Source organism: Manis pentadactyla, chromosome 8 (assembly GCF_030020395.1).
Source record: "Manis pentadactyla isolate mManPen7 chromosome 8, mManPen7.hap1, whole genome shotgun sequence".
Classification (NCBI taxonomy): Eukaryota; Metazoa; Chordata; class Mammalia; order Pholidota; family Manidae; genus Manis; species Manis pentadactyla.
The window spans coordinates 3,741,428-3,759,459 of record NC_080026.1 but is presented as its reverse complement, the minus strand read 5'-3'; the positions used below and the strand labels follow the sequence as shown (position 1 = coordinate 3,759,459).

General features: G+C 49.2%; 2 protein-coding genes across 2 annotated transcripts in view; one reads left to right on the top strand and one right to left on the bottom strand.

Annotated features, from left to right (window-relative positions):
- WDR33 (WD repeat domain 33) overlaps nt 1-5,668 on the top strand; it is a 92,439-nt gene extending 86,771 nt beyond the window's left edge. The window contains exons 19-23 of the mRNA XM_057505441.1: nt 2,546-2,709; nt 2,806-2,898; nt 3,500-3,715; nt 5,021-5,099; nt 5,364-5,668. Coding sequence (XP_057361424.1) covers nt 2,546-2,709; nt 2,806-2,898; nt 3,500-3,715; nt 5,021-5,099; nt 5,364-5,592 — 781 coding nt within the window. The 3' untranslated portion in view covers nt 5,593-5,668. The remainder of the gene's footprint in view (nt 1-2,545; nt 2,710-2,805; nt 2,899-3,499; nt 3,716-5,020; nt 5,100-5,363) is intronic.
- A 1,010-nt stretch (nt 5,669-6,678) lies between these two features.
- Nucleotides 6,679-9,506, bottom strand: SFT2D3 (SFT2 domain containing 3). The gene has a single exon (XM_036884351.2). It carries the CDS (start codon nt 9,479-9,481, stop codon nt 8,828-8,830), a length of 654 nt encoding a protein of 217 aa, XP_036740246.2. The 5' UTR covers nt 9,482-9,506; the 3' UTR covers nt 6,679-8,827.
- Between the last annotated feature and the right edge of the window lie 8,526 nt (nt 9,507-18,032).

The window sequence follows — 18,032 nt, the reverse complement described above, 5'->3', positions numbered from 1 at the left end:
TATGGACAGCCACCTTCTCCTTGTGTCCTCAGGCATGGTGAGAGAGAATGAGCCAGCTCTCCCTGGTGTCTCTTCCTATAAGGACACTAATCCCATCTCAGGGGCCCCACCCTCACACCTCATCCAACCCCAGTCACCTCTCACAGCCCCTTCTCTCAATGGTGCTGTGGGGGTTAGGGCTCAGCATTTGAATGTGTGTGTGTGTGTGTGTGTGTGTGTAAGGGCTCAGCATTTGAATGTGTGTGTGTGTGTGTGTGTGTGTGTGTGTGTGTGTGTGTGTGTGTGTGAGACAGAGAGAAGGGCAGAATCAAGCATTCAGCCTCTGACAGAAGCTGTCCATAGGTGGCTGCCTGGACCAAAGGAGAACCCCGACCCTGCTGTGTGCGGAGGCCCTTTCCTGATCCGTCCTGGGGAAGTATTGCCCTCAGCCAATACTCTTCCTGCTCCCCTCACTCCTCTGGCCAGTTCCACCCTTACCTTAGATGGCCATTTCAGCCTGTATCCTGGGCACACATCCCTTTGCTTGCAGGCAGTGGCATGATTCATCAAGTTACCTTAGGGCTGAGAAAGTTACTAACGAGGTAGCTGGAGTGGTGGAGCTGAGAAGGGAAAGCCCATTTTATAGTAAAACACCAAGTGATAGGAGTGGGAGGTGTGATAGAATTAGGAAGACACTTCCCTTACAAGCATCAGTGTCATGGTTGATCCCGGCACAGCCAGTAAACGCCAAAACACCTGGGTGAGGGACTGTGGGGAAACGGTGTTCTCACGGTGCCAAAACATCACATCTCAGGCCACTTAACTGCAAAGGAGGAGACGGACCTTTGCAACAACAAAATGTGTTTGCCACACCCCTTCACCTCACAGGCAGTGGACAGACTGGATCCCGGCGAAGGTGTAAGAAGTTCTGCTGGAAATGGGTCTAATCATGAGACGCAGTCAGATAAATTCAGATTGTAGTACATTCTACGAAACACCTGGATGGGCCCTTCAAAAATATGAAGGTCATAACAGATAAAATACAGGAAAGGGACTGTTCTAATTAAAGTAGACCACAGATATGAGGGCATTGTGTGATCATGATTGGCAGGTCTAAAAACAACTGTAAAGGGCACTTTGAGGACAGTTGGAGAAGTTTGAATCGGACTGTATATTGCTCCATGTTGTTCAGAGTGATCCTAGTGTTATTATTCAGAAGTCCTTGTTCTTAGAAGCAGCAGCATACTGACACACTTAGGGATGAAGCGTCGTGTCAGTGCTGATTGAGAGATGGTTGAGAAAAAATTTGTAAATAGAGAGCAGCAGGCGTGGCCAAGTCTTCAGAACTGACTAGGTGAAGGGTGTGTGGGCATTTGTTCAGCTCTTTCAGTTTGACTGTAACTTTGAAAAGTGTCAACAGAAAGTGTCAGAATAAAACGTAACTGCATGGGGCTCAAGAAATAGCAGAAGGCCTGGCCCTTCCCCTGCCATGGCCTCCCGCCTGTGCTCGAGCCCCTTCCCTTGCTTCCCAGGTGCTGGCGCTCCCTCCCTCGTAAGGGCTCTGCTTCAGCCACACTCCCAGCTGACTTAGTTCCCAGCTCCAGAATCCTGGAGAGACCGTGACATGTCTGCTGGCTAGGGAGCTGGGCATCAACTGGCCACTGGGTGACCCATGAGCCAGGTGCCTGCCCACACCAGCCAGCTGTGGAGCAGGCCCACTCGTGCCCATGGTCACCCGAGCAGAGGCTGGGGCAGGGACGGGAGGAAGAGCAGGTGCCCCAGAGCAAGTCTAGTAGAGTTGCCAGGTGTGAGTCCCCCCTTTTCCTGATTATGTAAGTAGTTAATGTTTATTATGATAATGGGAAGTATTTGGGAGGCAGTGGTAGAGCCTGGCTGGAGTGAGAACTGCCTGAGTTCTGACCCAATGCTTACTGTGTGTCCTTAAATAAATTAGTGAACCTCTCTGTGCCTCAGTGTGCTCATGGTAGGGTAGAATTACTTTAAAGGGATTTGTCTAAGTGGAAAACAGTTACACTCTTTTCATTACATTGTTTTTGGAAAATAACAGCTAAATGAATTAAAGGTTTCTCAATCTTAATTGGCCAAATGGCAGAAATCATTAGCTATAACTCTCATAAACAAAATCTCTTTGGGGTCCTAAATAATTTTAAGAGTGTAAAGACATCCTGAGAGTAAAAATCTGAGAACCACTTTTCTGGACCTTAGCTGCCACTTACCTTAGCTTTGTGTTGTGGGTATGAGGAGGAAATGGAGTGAAATACTACATGTGAAGCGCTTGACATGATACACGTTCTTAAAAATGCTCACTGCTATTACTCCTAAACGTCTAAAAGAAAATTCAAGGACCCCTACATTCTGGTGTGTTTTCTTCCTGCCTCTTTACTACCTGAAATAATAGGATTATAAAACGTATAGTTTAAAAATGCACTGTTCTTCTCCCATTTAACATCATATATCTTCTACATCGTGAATGCCTCTTTGAAACATGAACTCAGAGCTGCAAGGTATTCCGTTAGGTGGATATTCTGCCCCTTTGTCCCCACAGCTTCAGAAGAGGAGCGCCGCCGAGACATGAGGGTCGTGCGCCCCCCAGAGGAAGGGATGGTTTTCCTGGCCCTGAAGACTTCGGTCCAGAGGAGAATTTTGATGCTTCTGATGAAGCAGCCCGAGGACGTGAACTCAGAGGCCGAGGTCGGGGCACCCCCCGAGGTGAGCGCGCGCCGAGGAGGATGGGTGGCCGGTGGGTTGCTGTGAACGCCCCCGGAATAGTCGGCGAGCGTGGTGTCGTCTGGTTCCGTTGTGCAGGAGGAAGGAAGGGTTTACTTCCCACTCCCGACGAGTTCCCTCGTTTTGAAGGAGGACGGAAAGCAGACTCCTGGGATGGAACTAGAGAGCCAGGTGAGGAAGACCAGCCGTTGACAGTGTGTCTGAGGCCCTCCACCTCCTGTCTGCATGGGCGGGTTGTCTTCACAGCCTTGCAGGGCAGCCCTGTATCACAGGAGTTTGAGTGCAGAAGCAGACGGGGAGAAACCGGCCTTCTCTTGGGCCAGACATAAATGGATTTGTCCAGAAGAAAACTGTACCAACTCTTCACTACGTTGTTTTATTTTTGGAAAATACAGTTAAGGTTTTCTCAGTCTTAATTGCTATTGTAGCAAATATTATTAGATACAACTCTAATAAATGAAATCTCCGGGGGTCCTAAATTATTTTTAAGAGTGTAAGGACACCCTGAGACTAAAAGCTCTGAGAACCGCGTGCCTGACCGTAGCTGCCTCTTACTGCAGGAGCTGCATTGATTTCTGATCTTGACTTTGTAGGTCTTCAGCATGTGCTTTACGCTTGGCCTGCGGTGGGTATTCAGCGACCGTTTCTTGCATGAATGAGTATATTGGTGCCTAAGTTAATACTTGTCCTTAGCAGTGTACTTTCTGTCACCCTCGGCCGCCCTGAGCTGAGTAAGGACGGCCGGCCGCCCGGGCTCTGTCTCCACCTGCAGGGCCGGGTCACGAGCACTTCCGGGATGCCGCCCGCCCCGACCACGCCCCTCCCGACGGCCATTCCCCCGCCAGCAGGGAACGCTCCTCCTCCCTGCAGGGCATGGACATGGCATCCCTGCCGCCCCGAAAGCGCCCCTGGCACGATGGGCCCGGGGCCTCAGAGCACAGAGAGATGGAAGCCCCAGGGGGGCCTGCTGAAGATCGAGGAGGCAAAGGTGAGCGGCGGGTGCCGGCGGTGCCCTGCCTGGGAGGCTGCAGGGGCCAGGGGAGGCCCCTGCCCCATCTGTCCCTGCGAGGGTGCTGAGGGTACGAGCTCCCTCTGCCGGCCAGGGCTCGGGCTTTGCCACGGCCCCCGTTCCCCGATGTGGCACAGATGCGGTCTGGGCTCCTGCCACGGGCAGGCCGAGCTTCCCCCCCTCCCCCCCCCCCCCCGGACCAGGCGCTCGGCCTCGCGCAGGTGTGTCTGCTTGGCTCCCAGGAATCTTGGTTCCTTCAGGTTCCAGGCCAGCTCTGTCCAGGTGCCGCGGCGCTGCCGGGAAGATCATTGCTTGTGCCAAGGGTCACTGAGACGGGAATGTGGTATGGGAGGGGTTGTTTCCAGGGGGGCAGTAGATTGTTCCTACACGTTGAAGCTTTGGACCTTTTTGGAAGCAGCACTGCCTTTTAGCCACGGGCAGTAGCCGCCACGTGCCCGGCCGGCCTGCTCGCGCGCGTCGGGCCGCTGCCCCTGTGCCGGATTCGGAGGCTACGGACACTGTCCCTGCACCCCTGCTCGCGTCCCTGCCCGGTCTGCCGCCGAGTGTGTGCTTCCCTGCGGCAGGGCTCCGTCTGTTGCGCCTCGGAGTTGTCTGCTGCTTCTCAGAGCAGGACCCTCAGAGGTTACGTCGCATCGCCAGCAGGGCTCCCCACCCAAGGCCCGCTGGTGTGGGTCCCCGGTGCAGGCCGAACCACAAGGGAGGAGGGGTCGGTAGAAGGGGGCTAGCTAGCTTTCCTAACCTCTTCATCTTAACTGGATTCAACTTCCATGGAAGATTTTAGACAAAATAAAGTTGGCAGTAGTCTCCTGAGAGTTTGCATTGTAGATGTGGCCGAATCCTGTCACCTCTTAGGAAAAAAAAATTAAACTGAGAATTTTTATGATACCTGAAATTTTGTATGCCCAAATCTGGAACAAATAAAACTATCCCTGGGAGAAATAATTCTAAAAGCTAGTGCTTTTCTTTTTATACTTTATTTTTCAAGGAATGTTTCATTCCACTGACGATTTAAAAGGAAATCAGAAGTGCCGTGTAGCTGTGGGACAATCACAGTAAATCCTTCCGCTAGTTCCGGTACTTGTAATTAGTCAGCATCACCAATAGTTTGCACCTCTTAGTTGCTTCCTAAGTCATTGCTAATGTACTCAGAACTGTTTTAAAGAAAGACCCAGAAGTGTTCCACTGTCACAGAGTAAAAGTGTGTGCCAGGAGTTGAGTCTCTGATACAAGAGAGTCACATGTGAAATCAATGTTTCATTTCAGGCCGAGGGGGCCCAGGACCCTCCCAGAGAGTGCCAAAGTCCGGGCGTTCCAGCTCCCTGGATGGAGATCACCATGACGGGTACCACAGAGATGAACCTTTTGGGGGCCCTCCAGGCAGTGGTACTCCTAGAGGGGGCCGGAGTGGTAGCACCTGGGGGAGAGGGAGCAACATGAACTCTGGCCCGCCGAGGCGAGGAGCCTCACGGGGTGGGGGGAGGGGGCGGTAGAAGTCGGGGCTGAGTACCCCTGGGCCTCTCTGGACAGTATTTAAGAACTTGAGGACTTAAAAGAGCAACAAAAGGAAGCCCGCATCATGTAGCCCCGAACTCTCTTTCCGGGGCAGCTGCATCCCAGGAGCCCCTGAAGAGGTCTTCGCGATGGAGAGACTGCTGCTGGCTCCCCAGAGCAGCTGGCCTTGTTCTGTCCTGTCAACCCTCACTGCCCTAACTCCCACGTTGTTTTGTGAAGATAAAAGCTGGAATCTTTTTTTTTTAAGTGTCACGAGACATGGAGCACCTCCACAGACTAAGTTCATGTCCAACTGGGAATTTGTTTCTATATGTACAGTTTGAGAAAAAAACATTAAGTTGTTTTTGTATGAATACAGAATGTGATTTACGCAAGAATTAACAAAAAACGTTTTGTGAAGTGCTTGCCTTAAGGAAACCCTTAGTTTGTTGCATCCTGTCGCGGGTATATAATTATTGCTTATATTTGTGGGAAGTAGGCAAATACTGCATACTTGATGGGAAGCCTACATCTAAGTTAATTTCATCTGTGAACTTTGTTTTTAGACAGAATCTCCTCTGTCACACTTATTTTTATATTAGCATGAGAAGTACTTCATTAACTGAAGTAGACACAGCGATTTTTAGTTAGACATGCTCAGCAGATATAGATTATATACACTGAAGAAAAAAACCTGGCTGCCAAGTAGGGGCTCTCTCTCCCTTGGGTGCCTCTCCTAGCAGTCACCCGAGACCTGACGCCTTCTTTCTGATGAGAGGAACTTGATGTAGCCAGAAATTACACCACTATTTTGATTACTATAAATCATTTTATAGATTAAGTTGAAAAGGTATGGAAGAAAAGACCTTAAGTTCTGCAAAATTTAAATAATTTACTCCTCTTACGTATTATGTGGAAATACCAGTGTTTAAGGCAAAGAATAGTTCTAATTTAAGCCCAGGAACTCTCCCACAAATTCCGTTGGTTTTAAATAAATGTGACATTTGGCCCAGTTTGGATTGGAAGCCAAAAGGTCAGCTCTGTAGACATCACCGTAATACTTCTATGCTGATCCTTTTTTTCCTAAGAAAGCCTTGATTATTCAGAGGAGGACAGTCCCCTGGCTGCCTGAACATCTTAGATTGTTAGCTTCCATTTGACATTGGAGACGAGTTTAGTTGGCAAATTTAGTATGCTGGGAGTCTCAGTACTTGCTTAGAAAAGAGATACTGACATAGTTGTACAGTGTTAAAAAAAAGTTTAAATGGTGCAGTATAAAAGAATTTCTGCAGTGAGAAAATGTCAACCACACATACTGCTTTGTAGGGTGTTAGTCTAGAGACTACAAGTAAATAATTTTTACTCTACTTTGAAATAAAAACAGCTTTTATCAGCACCTCACTGGAAACACTTAGGAGGCTGAAGATTGCTTTAGTTTGTGAAGATCCTTTATTTGCCCATTATTTGTATAGCTTAAAAGCAAGTTGTAATAATCAAATTCTGAGAAGCTAAAAAGGGATCCCAAGACCAAACCCATATTGAGATTACACTTCTTTTTCTGAGGTTCAAAAGTTAAGGACTTTATCGTAACATTTTAGGGTCATGTTTAAGAACACAGCTCCTCAGTAAGCAGATGACCAGATCACATTTGGGAAATGAATTCCTTTAGAGAAAACAAATCTCTACATTATATATTTATTAAATACTTAGGATATATATATATATATATGCATATATGCATTTTAAAACATCACTGTCAAAATACAAGGTACTCTTTGAATTTTATAAAAGCTACATTTTCAGTGTTTGAATTCTTGAGAAAATGTTTGGAGAACAGTTTTGTAAAATCTCCAGCTGTGCAAACTGTGGAGGACTTTAGAACTAGAACAGACATTTAATTAGGGGATAGAAAGAGCAGCCAATGGCTCAAGTTTTTCCCAGTTAAAAAAAATAAATCATTCTCTTAAAACACTACATTTGCTTTTACAAACACCCTCTTGGTTGTTCCTCCTGAGGTAGGTAGCCCTATTTACTTATAAGGGAACAACAATATTCTTTGAGAATACTGAAGGGCTGCGAGGGTGGGCAAAGAAGCCGGTAAGCCTGCAGTGTGGACGTTGGTCGCTTTATTAGTCACTTCTTGAGGCAGGGCTCAGGACACTGATCAGGACAGAGGAATACAAACCTTGACCTCAGATGAAAAGGCAATGCTCCATTGCTGCCTGACACACCTGTTTGGGCAACAATGGAATCCAGCCCCTGAAAACAATTATTTTCAAATCCTATGCACAAAGAAGTGGTTCTCAACTTCAGCTGAACGTGGTGTTATCCGGAAAGCTCTCAAAAAATACTGACGCCTGGTTCACACCCCCACCCCACCTCTCCAGCTTCTGACTGAACTGATGATCTGAGGTTTGGCTCTTCAAGTAATACTGATATAAATTAAGAACCACTGGCATAAAACTGTAAAGTTCTAAATACATTTTACTTCCTAGTTAATACATAGCTAACGACAAAACATGTAGTTTCCTGGACTTCAGAATACTGAGTCCATATTTTCTGGCAATAAATTAAGGGATACAATAAGGTCAGAGATAAAAGTATGCTGAACCTAAAATGAAGGGTTATTTGCCAGTTGGACATGAAAAACATCATACATTGCATTAGCATTAGCCCACAAAGTGTAAATCAGTTTAAAAAACAGGTAATAGAATTAGGAATAACTAAAACTTGAAGATATCCATGGTTTCCATCAAATACGGTACTCTGGATGTAGAATTATCTTCCTGCCACCCCGAAGCCCCCTACTTGGGTCTGCTCTCAGAAGCATATACGTGCACTTTACGGACCATGCTGCTTGAGGCAGACATTTCCTTCCTGGTCAATCACTGTCATCATCTAATACACAATCAGTTTTCCTTTTAATTTTATAAGGCACACTATTTACAATTTCACGGAAAGCAAAAAAAAAAAGGTAAACCGTCGACTAAAGTACTTTTTAAGAAATCCGGTGGCTAAATTGTGTTTAATCTGATAGCCTTAGTGATCCACTCACCTTGAAGAATTTCCGAGACCCAAAGAAAACAAAAGCAGCTTGTTAAGGTACAATATACCAATGGGTATTTTTTTATAATGACAAAAGAAAAGTCACAAGGGCAGCTAATAAAAACTGAAGATCCATCTTTTTTTCTAGCAACCTCAATTTTAAAACTGCAGTTAATGCACGAGTAATTTATCGAAAATGTTTCGGCATATTCCCCCATTCAACCACAAAAATCTCGTTTTCACAGCACATACTACCGAGTAGCAACACAAAACGCTGCAATTGAGCAGCTTCCCAAAACCGCTCGTGTCTTGTTTTGTAACCGCGGCTCAAAGCGTAGAGGTTCGCTGGCAGAGTAAGGGGACGGCCTTTGTCTCGCACACCTGGGAACCCGCAGGTGCACTGCTTCGCCCCAGCGCCGGTTCCCTGTCCCGTGCCGTCGGGTACGTCCCCGAAGCCGGCTCCAAGTTCCATCCCATCGGGCGCGTCTCGGTGGCCGGCTCCGCGTCCAGTCCCGTCGGCGCGTCTCGAGCTTCTCACACCGGCAGCGCCTTGGCGAGGCTGGCACCCGGGCCCAGGCGCCCGAGCGCTACGCGCAGCACGGTGCCCGCGCCCCGGGGCAGCAGGGAGAGCAGCGCGGTCAGCAGCGCGACTACCTGCAGGAAGGCGCCCAGCGCCGTGAGCAACGTACTGCGCAGGCCTAGCGCCGCGTACAGCGTGCCGCCCAGCGCAGCCACGTAGAGCAGAGCGGGGCGCGAGGGCGTCTCCTCGCCGCGCAGCAGGCGCCCGCACGCCGCCCCGCCCCGCAGCAGCGTGCCGCCCGCCAGCGCCAGCACGGATCCTAGGGACCAGAGCAGCGCGAACTTGCGGGCGCGCAGCAGCAGCACGGGCGCATGGAGCGCCGCCAGGACGAAGCACAGCGCGGCCAGCAACAGGCACGCACCGCTCGCCGCCAGCCGCTGTGTGCGCGTCACGCTCGGCAGGCACGCCGGGCCCGGCGCCGTTGCCTCCGCGGCGCTCCGTGCCCACGTCCAGCGCAGGCCCGCGCGGCCAAGCCACGCCGCCGCCGGCCCGCTCCCCGCCGCGGGATCCTGCGCCTTTTCTGCGGCGAGCAGCGGCTCCGCGGCCGCCGGCCCGCCCGCTTTCCCCTGCGCCAGGTACTCCTGCAGCTGGCGGTGGAGGTCCGCCATCTTGGGCCGAGGGGCCGCGGTCACTTCCGGTCCCCGGAGCTTTGGCGGAAGCGGCTCTTCCGGACTGACGGCCGGCCAGGCGGAGGGGCGGGGCAGCGCCGCACACCGACTGTGCTGTCCGGCGGCTGCCCCTGCGTTTGCCTTCCTAGCGCCGAGCTGGTCCTCTTCCGAGTGGGCGTTGCCCCGCCCCGGATAATCGTGTCCGTATGAACAGTTAGTGGGGCGGCGGGGGGTGCGTGTAAAACGGCTCTCCAGGGACCCTCTGCGTCTCCCCCTGGAGGCCCGCAACCTCGTGGTCATTTTGTGCTCTAGTTTTGCGAACTGTTACCATTGGCGGAGCGGGAAACTGGGTAAAGCGTACACGGGATCTCCGTATTATTTATCAAACCTGTGTGCTAACCTGCAGTTGTCTCAAATTTTTTTTTTAAGTTCAGATCTGCCTGCCAGGACCTGGGTGGTTTCCGTGGGAAGGCTGTATATTTGGTAAAGGGAGGGTCAAGCCCCCACCTTTGTTGCCTGTGCCAGCGAAGGCCTGGCAGTATTCTCGACTCCTTCAAGCCCCAAGGCCAGGACTTGGTGGTGGCGCCCTCGTCATGTATTTTTGGTTCGCCTCTCCAGATCCAGGTGTCCCGACTCGCCGGGCGGTCACTGATAAGCTACCCTGCGTTCCAGTCCATTCCTGACGTGTTCTGAGGGGCGCCCACGCGCCCTGCTCTTTCCCAGAGCCGCTTCGAGGTTCCTCAACCTGTGATTGCTCACCTGGGTCACACCCCGCCAGGTCTCGCCAGGGCTTGTGCCCGCCTGGCTTCTGCCTGGCTAGTTCCGACTCCCGGACATTAATCGGTTAAGGCTCATCCTGCTGCTTGCTGCAGTCCAGCTACGTGCACTTCCTCCGAGTTCCCACCTTTCTGGTTGTGAAAGTATTTGTTGAAGTCTGTGCCAGCAACTCTAGGACAGGCCCTCTTTCATCTCCATTCTGCTAGAACCCGAGAGGCTGCTGCAAGGCCCAACGCTGTCACTTTCATGCTTCCCGAAGCCCTTGATTGCAACCTGTATTTTGCTAGACTTTATAAATGCCTGTTGTGAACTTAAATATGGTGACATGGAAGTCCTTTTGTAAAGTCCAATACAGCTAAGCTTTGCAGCAGCCCACAGTAGGACAGGTCTTTGGCTTATTTGCCACAGGGGACCATTCCTTCCATGCCCTCCTTTGTACTGGGGATGGAAGCAGGGCTGACCCTGCAGGCTAATTTTCCAGTGCTCCCCTGTCACCTGGCTTTGGAGAAACGGGGGGGGGAGAAGCAGGCTATTTTCCCTTCTGCTGCTTTTGGCCACATTACAACTTCCCTTATCACCTTGTTACTGGCTTCCCCTGAGTGAACCCAGCCAATGGACTGGTAACACCCCTTTGCCCTTTACCCTAGAAGGGGCAGGTATTAATGGCTTTCTGCTGTTGTCTTCTCTAGCTTCTCAGCCTTTCTGTTACCTGTGTAACCAATTTCCCCCATTAAATTCCCTTTTTTTCTTTCCATTTTCCTGGGGCTGACATACACTATTCTTTTTTTAAAAATATTCTCCAGTTTGTCAGCCCACTTGTGTTAACCAAAATAGAGAAACTGAGGCAAGCTTGAATTACCAGAAATGGACTTTATTCAGGAATAGCAGAGGAATTGCAATTTGGGAAATGCAAACTATAGCAACCTACGGTTCTGTCAGGTTTAGGGTGGGCTGTGTTTATGAGCGAGGGGAACATACAGCCAGAGTCCAAGGGGGAAGTTCATTGGCTGGAGGATGGGGAGAGATTCCTGACAGGTGGTCGTCAGTCAGGAGACAGGTCTCGTCTTCTATAAATAGGGCATTTACAAGAAATTAGTGTCGGTTTTTAAGTTTTGTTTCCCTGAGGGTGATGTGTGACAGTGTCCATTGAATATCCTCTGGTTCTGTTTTAGGTGGTAATGCTTTCACATTTGATGAAAATAGTGATCATCCTGACCACGTACCCTGGGCAAAACCAGCAGCATGGCTACTACCCAGAAAAAAAAATGATAGGCATTGTCCAGGTGTAGAGAAATTGGAACCCTTAGGCACTGTGGGTAGGAATATAAGATGGTACAAAAAGAAAACTGGTGGTTCCCCAAAACATTAAAAATAGGGTTACTATATGATCCAGTAATTCCACTTCTGGATATATACCTAAAATAATGGGAAGCAGGGTCTTGAGATACTCACCCTCCTTTGACACCTACACCCCACCTCCACTGTAGCAAAATTCATGCAAAGAAGAGGAACAAAGGGTGCACTTGCCTCTCATTCTCCCTTGAACCCACTGCATTCTTTGGTGCCCCCTCAAATTGTTCCTGACAGAGTCACCAAAGGCGTCTGTCACCAAGCCCAGTAAGATTTCCGTGCCAGCAATCCTTGAACTTGGCAGTACTGACAGCTGCCCTCTGCTTCCTTGGAGCAGCACAGAGCTGCCCAGCCACAGCCAGCTGCGGGGGACCGGGGCAGGGCTCCTTGTTTGCTTGGCCTCCCCCAGATGCCTAGACATCGGCCTTCATCTCTTTCCTCACCCTCAGCCGGCTCCGTGTTGCTGGGACCACCTGTATGCAGACCCTCCAGCTGATCCCTCATGTCACTGGGCATCTAATGGGCACCCTGAAAACGACATTAAAATGAACTTTGATTTCTGACTTCTCACTCTCCAAAACCTGGAACTACTCCCCTCTTCCTTCCTCATCCCAATAACTCCCACACCCTCAGCAAGTCCTGCCAGCTCAACCCCAGGAACGCACCTGGTTCCAGTCAGTCTCTGTCTCCAGTGCTAACCCGTCAGACGAGCGCCCACCGGACTCTGTCTTGGTGCCTGTTTTGGTTCATGTCTTCCAGCTGCTCCCACAATAGCCAGGGGACCTCATACACCTAAGTCGGGTGATGGCACTTCCTCTAGTGGTTCCCTTCTCACGGAAGAAGCCAGTGTCCCTGCACGGCCTGCCCCTGGCACCCCTGCCTCCTCTCCCGCCCTCCCTCTGGGCCGGCAGGCCTCCGAGTTGTTTCTGGATATGTCAGAATTATTACCACCTCAGTGCCTTTTTCCTTGTTCTCGGCCTAGAAGTTTTCCCCCTGCACCCCGCCCCAAGTGTCTGTAGAGCTCCCCTTTGCTCAGGGCCCTGTTTGGATGGCCCTCTTCAGAGTCCTCGGGCCACCCTAAGTGAGTGTCTCCTTTACAGTTACAATGAAGTGCAGTCCCTCACTTTGTTGGTAGTATGATAGCATTTATCTGAAGGTGATCCAGTGCACAAATCCTGCCCCAACTCAGAATTCATTTGCCCTGGAGGGCATTATGGATTGGGGTACAAAGCAGCAGGAGACCGGGACAAATCCAGAGGTCTCCGGACGTTGTTACTTTGTTTTTAAACGACTCCCTCCTGAAGCCCTGTGCTGCCTCCTCCCCATGGGGATGGAGTGCCTTGCTCTACAGGTGGGCTTCGGGTGTCACCATCAGCTGCCAGGCAGGGGCTAGCCTTACGCCCCTGCGGGTGTCAGGTCCCCAAGTCCTGGGAAGAGACCCATTGTCCAGCGTGGGTGAGAAAGTGTTTGCCGGGGGACCCAGCAGTGGGGATGTCCGCACCGCCTTCCCACTGTGGTTGGGTCCTAGCGCAGTGCCTGCCAAGGGAAAGCAGGTGGAGCCTTTCATTTCATGGAGGACTTTCTGCGTGACCTAAGGAGGCAGTGCCCAGCCTCCCCACCGAGATTTACTTTCTCCCCAGTGCCAGTCAGTCCTGGGTGTACCCAGGCTTCTTTGGAGGGGTTCTTCAGGTGGCCTTTCCCTGGCTTCACTCTCTGGCTTGGCAGGGGGACCTGGCCTGGGCCGTGAACCTCCCTCAGTGGGGTGAGTGTGCTGGCACCCACCTTACCTTCATAAAACCAAAACCTCATTTCCTCTCTTGCCTAACCTGCAGTGGCTCCCCACTTCCTGCAGGTCTGGTGTCCTAGCCGAGTCCCGCTCATCCTCGGTGGCTCTCTGCTGCCCTGTGGGGATCCCTCTGGTGCCAGCCCGGCAAGGGGCCCCTGTAACTGGGAGGCTTCTGTGTCCTTGATGAGGCCGGGCCCTTCCCCAGCAAACCCTCCGCCCTCTCCATCCTCCGGAGGCCTCCTTGCCAGGGCAGCCCCTCCTGTCCCGGAGCCCTATGTGGCCCCCATGGCCCAGTGGTCCCTTATGCACTGATTGGTGACCTCTCCAAGGCCTGAGGAGTGAACAGTACCTAACCACTTACCTGCTTATGATCTCAAATCTTACTTCTGGCCACAAACACTCCATCTTAATCATTTGATACTTGTCTTTTTCCACCTGGCTTATTTCACTGAGCATCATACCCTCTAGCTCCATCCATGTTGTTGCAAATGGTAGGATTTATTTTCTTCTTATGGCTGAATAATATTCCGTTGTGTATATGTACCCCATCTTTATCCATTCATCTACTGATGGACACTTAGGTTGCTTCCATTTCTTGGCTATTGTAAATAGTGCTGCAATAAACATAGGGGTGCATCTGTCTTTTTCAAACTGGGCTGCTGCATTCTTAGGGTAAATTCCTAGGAGTGGAATTCAAATGGTATTTCTATTTTGAGTTTTTTGAGGAACCTCTATACTGCCAAACACTCCATCTTAAATGCTAGAGTTTCTAGTCAACCTTGAGTTGGTTAAGCACACGGCTTTGTGGCATGGAAGACCATCTGCATGGAGGGCTTAGTACCAACCCTGGGCAGCAGTATAGCCACCCATCACTGTCCAGGACTGAAGGCCTGGTCCTCCTGACCTTCCCCATCCAGGTGCTGACCAGGTGAGCCCTCCTCTCCATCCTGGTGGCCAGCAAGTGGGGGCAACAGAGACTAGAGACGCCTGTGCCCCACAGCACTCCACCGGAAGGGTGGGAAGGCTCCAGACCCACGCTGGTGGGCTCCCCAGCCCCCAGCCACAAGGAGCACCTGAGGTGACTGGCGAGACTGAGGGGCTGGATTCGTTATTTATAATGAATCACATTTATAGTATTGTCTTATTTATAAATAGTATTATATATAAGATGTAACATTACTTGGTTATAATTCCTTTATAGTCATGTAACTATCTGGCATAAATCAGCTGTGGCCCGCGGTCACTATCAGACGGTGACCTGGAGCGCACAGGAGATGTGGGGGCAACTCTGTTCATCAGCACGGCCCTCCGCACTTGGCCCGCGGTGCCTGCGATGAGGAAAGGCAGAGGGCCATCTGCTCCGAGGCACCCTGCTGCCTGCCCTTTGCAGGGGAGGCTTGAACCGGGGCCCTGCCCTGGGGTGTCTCCTTCGGCTTCCTGGGGAAGCCAAGGAAACAGGCCGTCGCCCAGGAGGACCTGCCTCAGGACTGCTCTCTGTTTGGCAGGCTTTGTGCTGTCTGGCTCGTGTCCCTTAAGATGTCCCTGTGCTGTATCTGTGGGTGGCCGGCCCGGGACACCACTGTCCTCACTGGGTGGCTGTCGGGGGGCAGCGCAGAGGGCTCTTCCCACTCCCAAGGGAGGACCAAGGGGAGACACGTGAGCTGAATTGAGGGGACCTTCCTAAGCCCAGACTGTGAGAACAGCTGACCCTGTGTGCTGGACTTGTTTTTAAAAGACACTTCGGGACCGCTTATTGCCACTAGCAGTTGGTCTATCCACGGCCCAGTGAAAGCTGGTTAGCCTCTTTCTCCCCCAGCGCTCCCAAAGTCTAGAGCTCCAGGGAGGCAAGTAGGACCTGGTCACTGGAGGGGGCCCATACCCTCCCCTGCCCAGGCTCCTGGGCAGAGGAAACGGTATTCCGTGAGCAGCAGGTGGCAGCTGGCAATGTGGGGCCATGGCCCTGCACGTGGACTGGCCGAGACAACCCGGGGCACAGCGATGGGGGAGCGTCCTGAGGGTCCAGGCATGGCCCAGCCAGGAGTAAAGGTATGTTTCAAGAATAAGGTCATGTTACTGAGGCAAATGAGACTACTTTAGTATTTTTGGTTCAATAAAAATAGCAATGTCTTCTCTGAGCATTAAGTATGCTTACATTTTTATTCTACTTGGGTATATTCTTAAATTTATCCAGGTTTAGTGATCAAATAAGCTAACATTTATGTTAACTGTTTAAGATTATGAAACATGTTTATATTTAACCAAATCAAGTCATTTTTCTGACACTTTATTTCAACAGTCATTATGTTTCTAGTATGTCTACTTGAAGATAATTGCTGAGACATTTAGGTAACTTAAACCCTTGGATTTAACACCACACTAAGTTAATTAATGGCTATTCACTAGTAGCTTGGTAAGCAAGATTGGTTCCTAAGCGTAATTTAGATTTTATATTCTGCTTCTTACCTTTACTCGCTGCAGAGAGCTATTGGGTCTGTGATGAGCACGCTCATTTCTGCCCCTTTGAGAAGCATATAAACAAGGTATGAAGCTGTTTGGAGCTGTGCTGTGGGGGCTCTGCAGCAAAGTGTGTGTGTGTGTGTGTGTGTGTGTGTGTGTAAACAAGGTATGAAGCTGTTTGGAGCTGTGCTGTGGGGGCTCTGCAGCAAAGTGTGTGTGTGTGTGTGTGTGTGTGTGTGTGTGTGTGTGTGTGTAAACAAGGTATGAAGCTGTTTGGAGCTGTGCTGTGGGGGCTCCGCAGCAAAGGTGTGTGTGTGTGTGTGTGTTTTAGACTATACTTAGTACAGTAGTTTTTTTAGAGAAATGCAACTGAGTACATATTTCTGTTTTTCAAGGAAAACAGTTTTGTCCTCAAGAAGTGATCTTTTAGTCTCTGTCCCCCATCTGCACTCCTTTGTTGAGGACCCCAAAAATCTTCCTGTGTAGTTATAACTATTGACGTTACTGTATTAGATTGAAGCAGTACTTTTAGTGCTTACTTATTTGTTCATTTAATGATGTAATAATGAATATGTTGCATGTTAATAACATCTTAATAGTACTTGAAATTTGTTGACCTCCTGTTCTGTGGTCTGACTATGTCCCGCTAACCTTCATACACGGGAATCGTAATCTCCAAAGATGATGGTGTTAGGAGGTAGGGCCTGTGGGAGGTGCTTAGGTCCTGACACAATTAGTGCTTTTCTGAAAGAGGCTCCAGGGAGACCACTGGCCATGTGAGGGTAGGAAAAGGCTGTGACCCAGAAGAGGCCCTCTCCCGGCCGTGCTGGCCCCCTGATCCTGGGCTTCAGCCTCCAGAACGGTGAGCAGCACACTTCTGCTCCTCATGCTGTTTATTCAGTTGTTTGTGTTTACCCGGTCTAAGACTCCTGGAGGACTGGTCTAAGAGCTCCTTTGTTCCAGGATATGAAAGAGTCCAACAATGAAAGACAAAATTTCATTTGCCTAGATTTGTGACAACTGAGTTTCAGAGTTAAAATCTTGGCAGAGTTTGCCCAATTTGATGGGTTTATTTGTTTATACTGTTCTTTACCTTCACCTACAACATAAAGTTATATAATCTGCCTAGAGAAGCAGACATTTTTTATTTTATCAGAATAGCCTTCTCTGGTTTCTACTGATTTATTATGTCTTAGGTCATTTAGGAAAACAAAGTTTCTCACTTAGGAATGAGGAAAGTTCTTTGCAGTCATGTTACCTCCTGTGTTTGTTTTTTTTAATGTTTTAATGTTTGATTTACACTTTGAAATGAATAGCCAAATACTGTTTTTTAGGCACCCATTTTGATTCCTACTGTGTTAAAATCTAATAACTTGGATTTTTGCCTTCCTAATATTGAATCCTAAATGTTAATAAAAAGAAAATAAAATGATGAAATACATAAAAATTCCAATGTCTTAACCTGATATGTCATATTTGAGAATGATGCTGTTTCAGGGTATCTTTCATATCTAAAACTGTCTTTGAATTTCCCAGAGTGTCCCTGAGAACTCAGAAAGCATTTGTTCCTGCCCACTCTTCTTCAGAAATAGGGCTAATTACATGTATAACTATTTTGTCTAATTTCTTGGATTGGCTTTCATATCTTGTTTTGCTTCCTGTAGAAGCTACCAAATGCCCTCGTCAGTTGTACTCTTCTTGTAGTGAGCTCTTATCCAGTCTTTCACTTTTGAAAATTATCTGGATATGTAAAGAATTCCTTTCTCTTTTAAGTTATCTACAACTCATAATTTAGTAGACTATGATTTTATGAACAGTTTTAAAATGTACCATTTATAAAATGATGTTTCATTATTCCTACCTGACCCCTCCAGAATTCAGAAAAAACTACTGAATACTCTTATTTTCATAGCAATATTAGTTATTGCCATAAATTCAATAACATTCTGTCCTCCTTGTTTCCTTGTTAGTGGGAAATAACTAGAGACACTGGTTATAGAACCAAAGCCCTGCCTGGAATGTCATATTTGAGAATGATGATCATTTTAACCAAATATGACCAGACACTTTTAAAAACTAAGGTCAACTTATAAAGCCAATGCTTACAAAACCCTGTTTGGAACACCAGCCTGGTTCCTGGATTGCAGGTCTCCCAGCGATATAGGTGAGTAAGGAAGGCCA

Coding starts and splice junctions, on each gene's coding strand:
- SFT2D3 (XM_036884351.2), bottom strand. CDS start 9,481: ATGGCGGACCTCCACCGCCAGCTGCAGGAGTACCTGGCGCAGGGGAAA.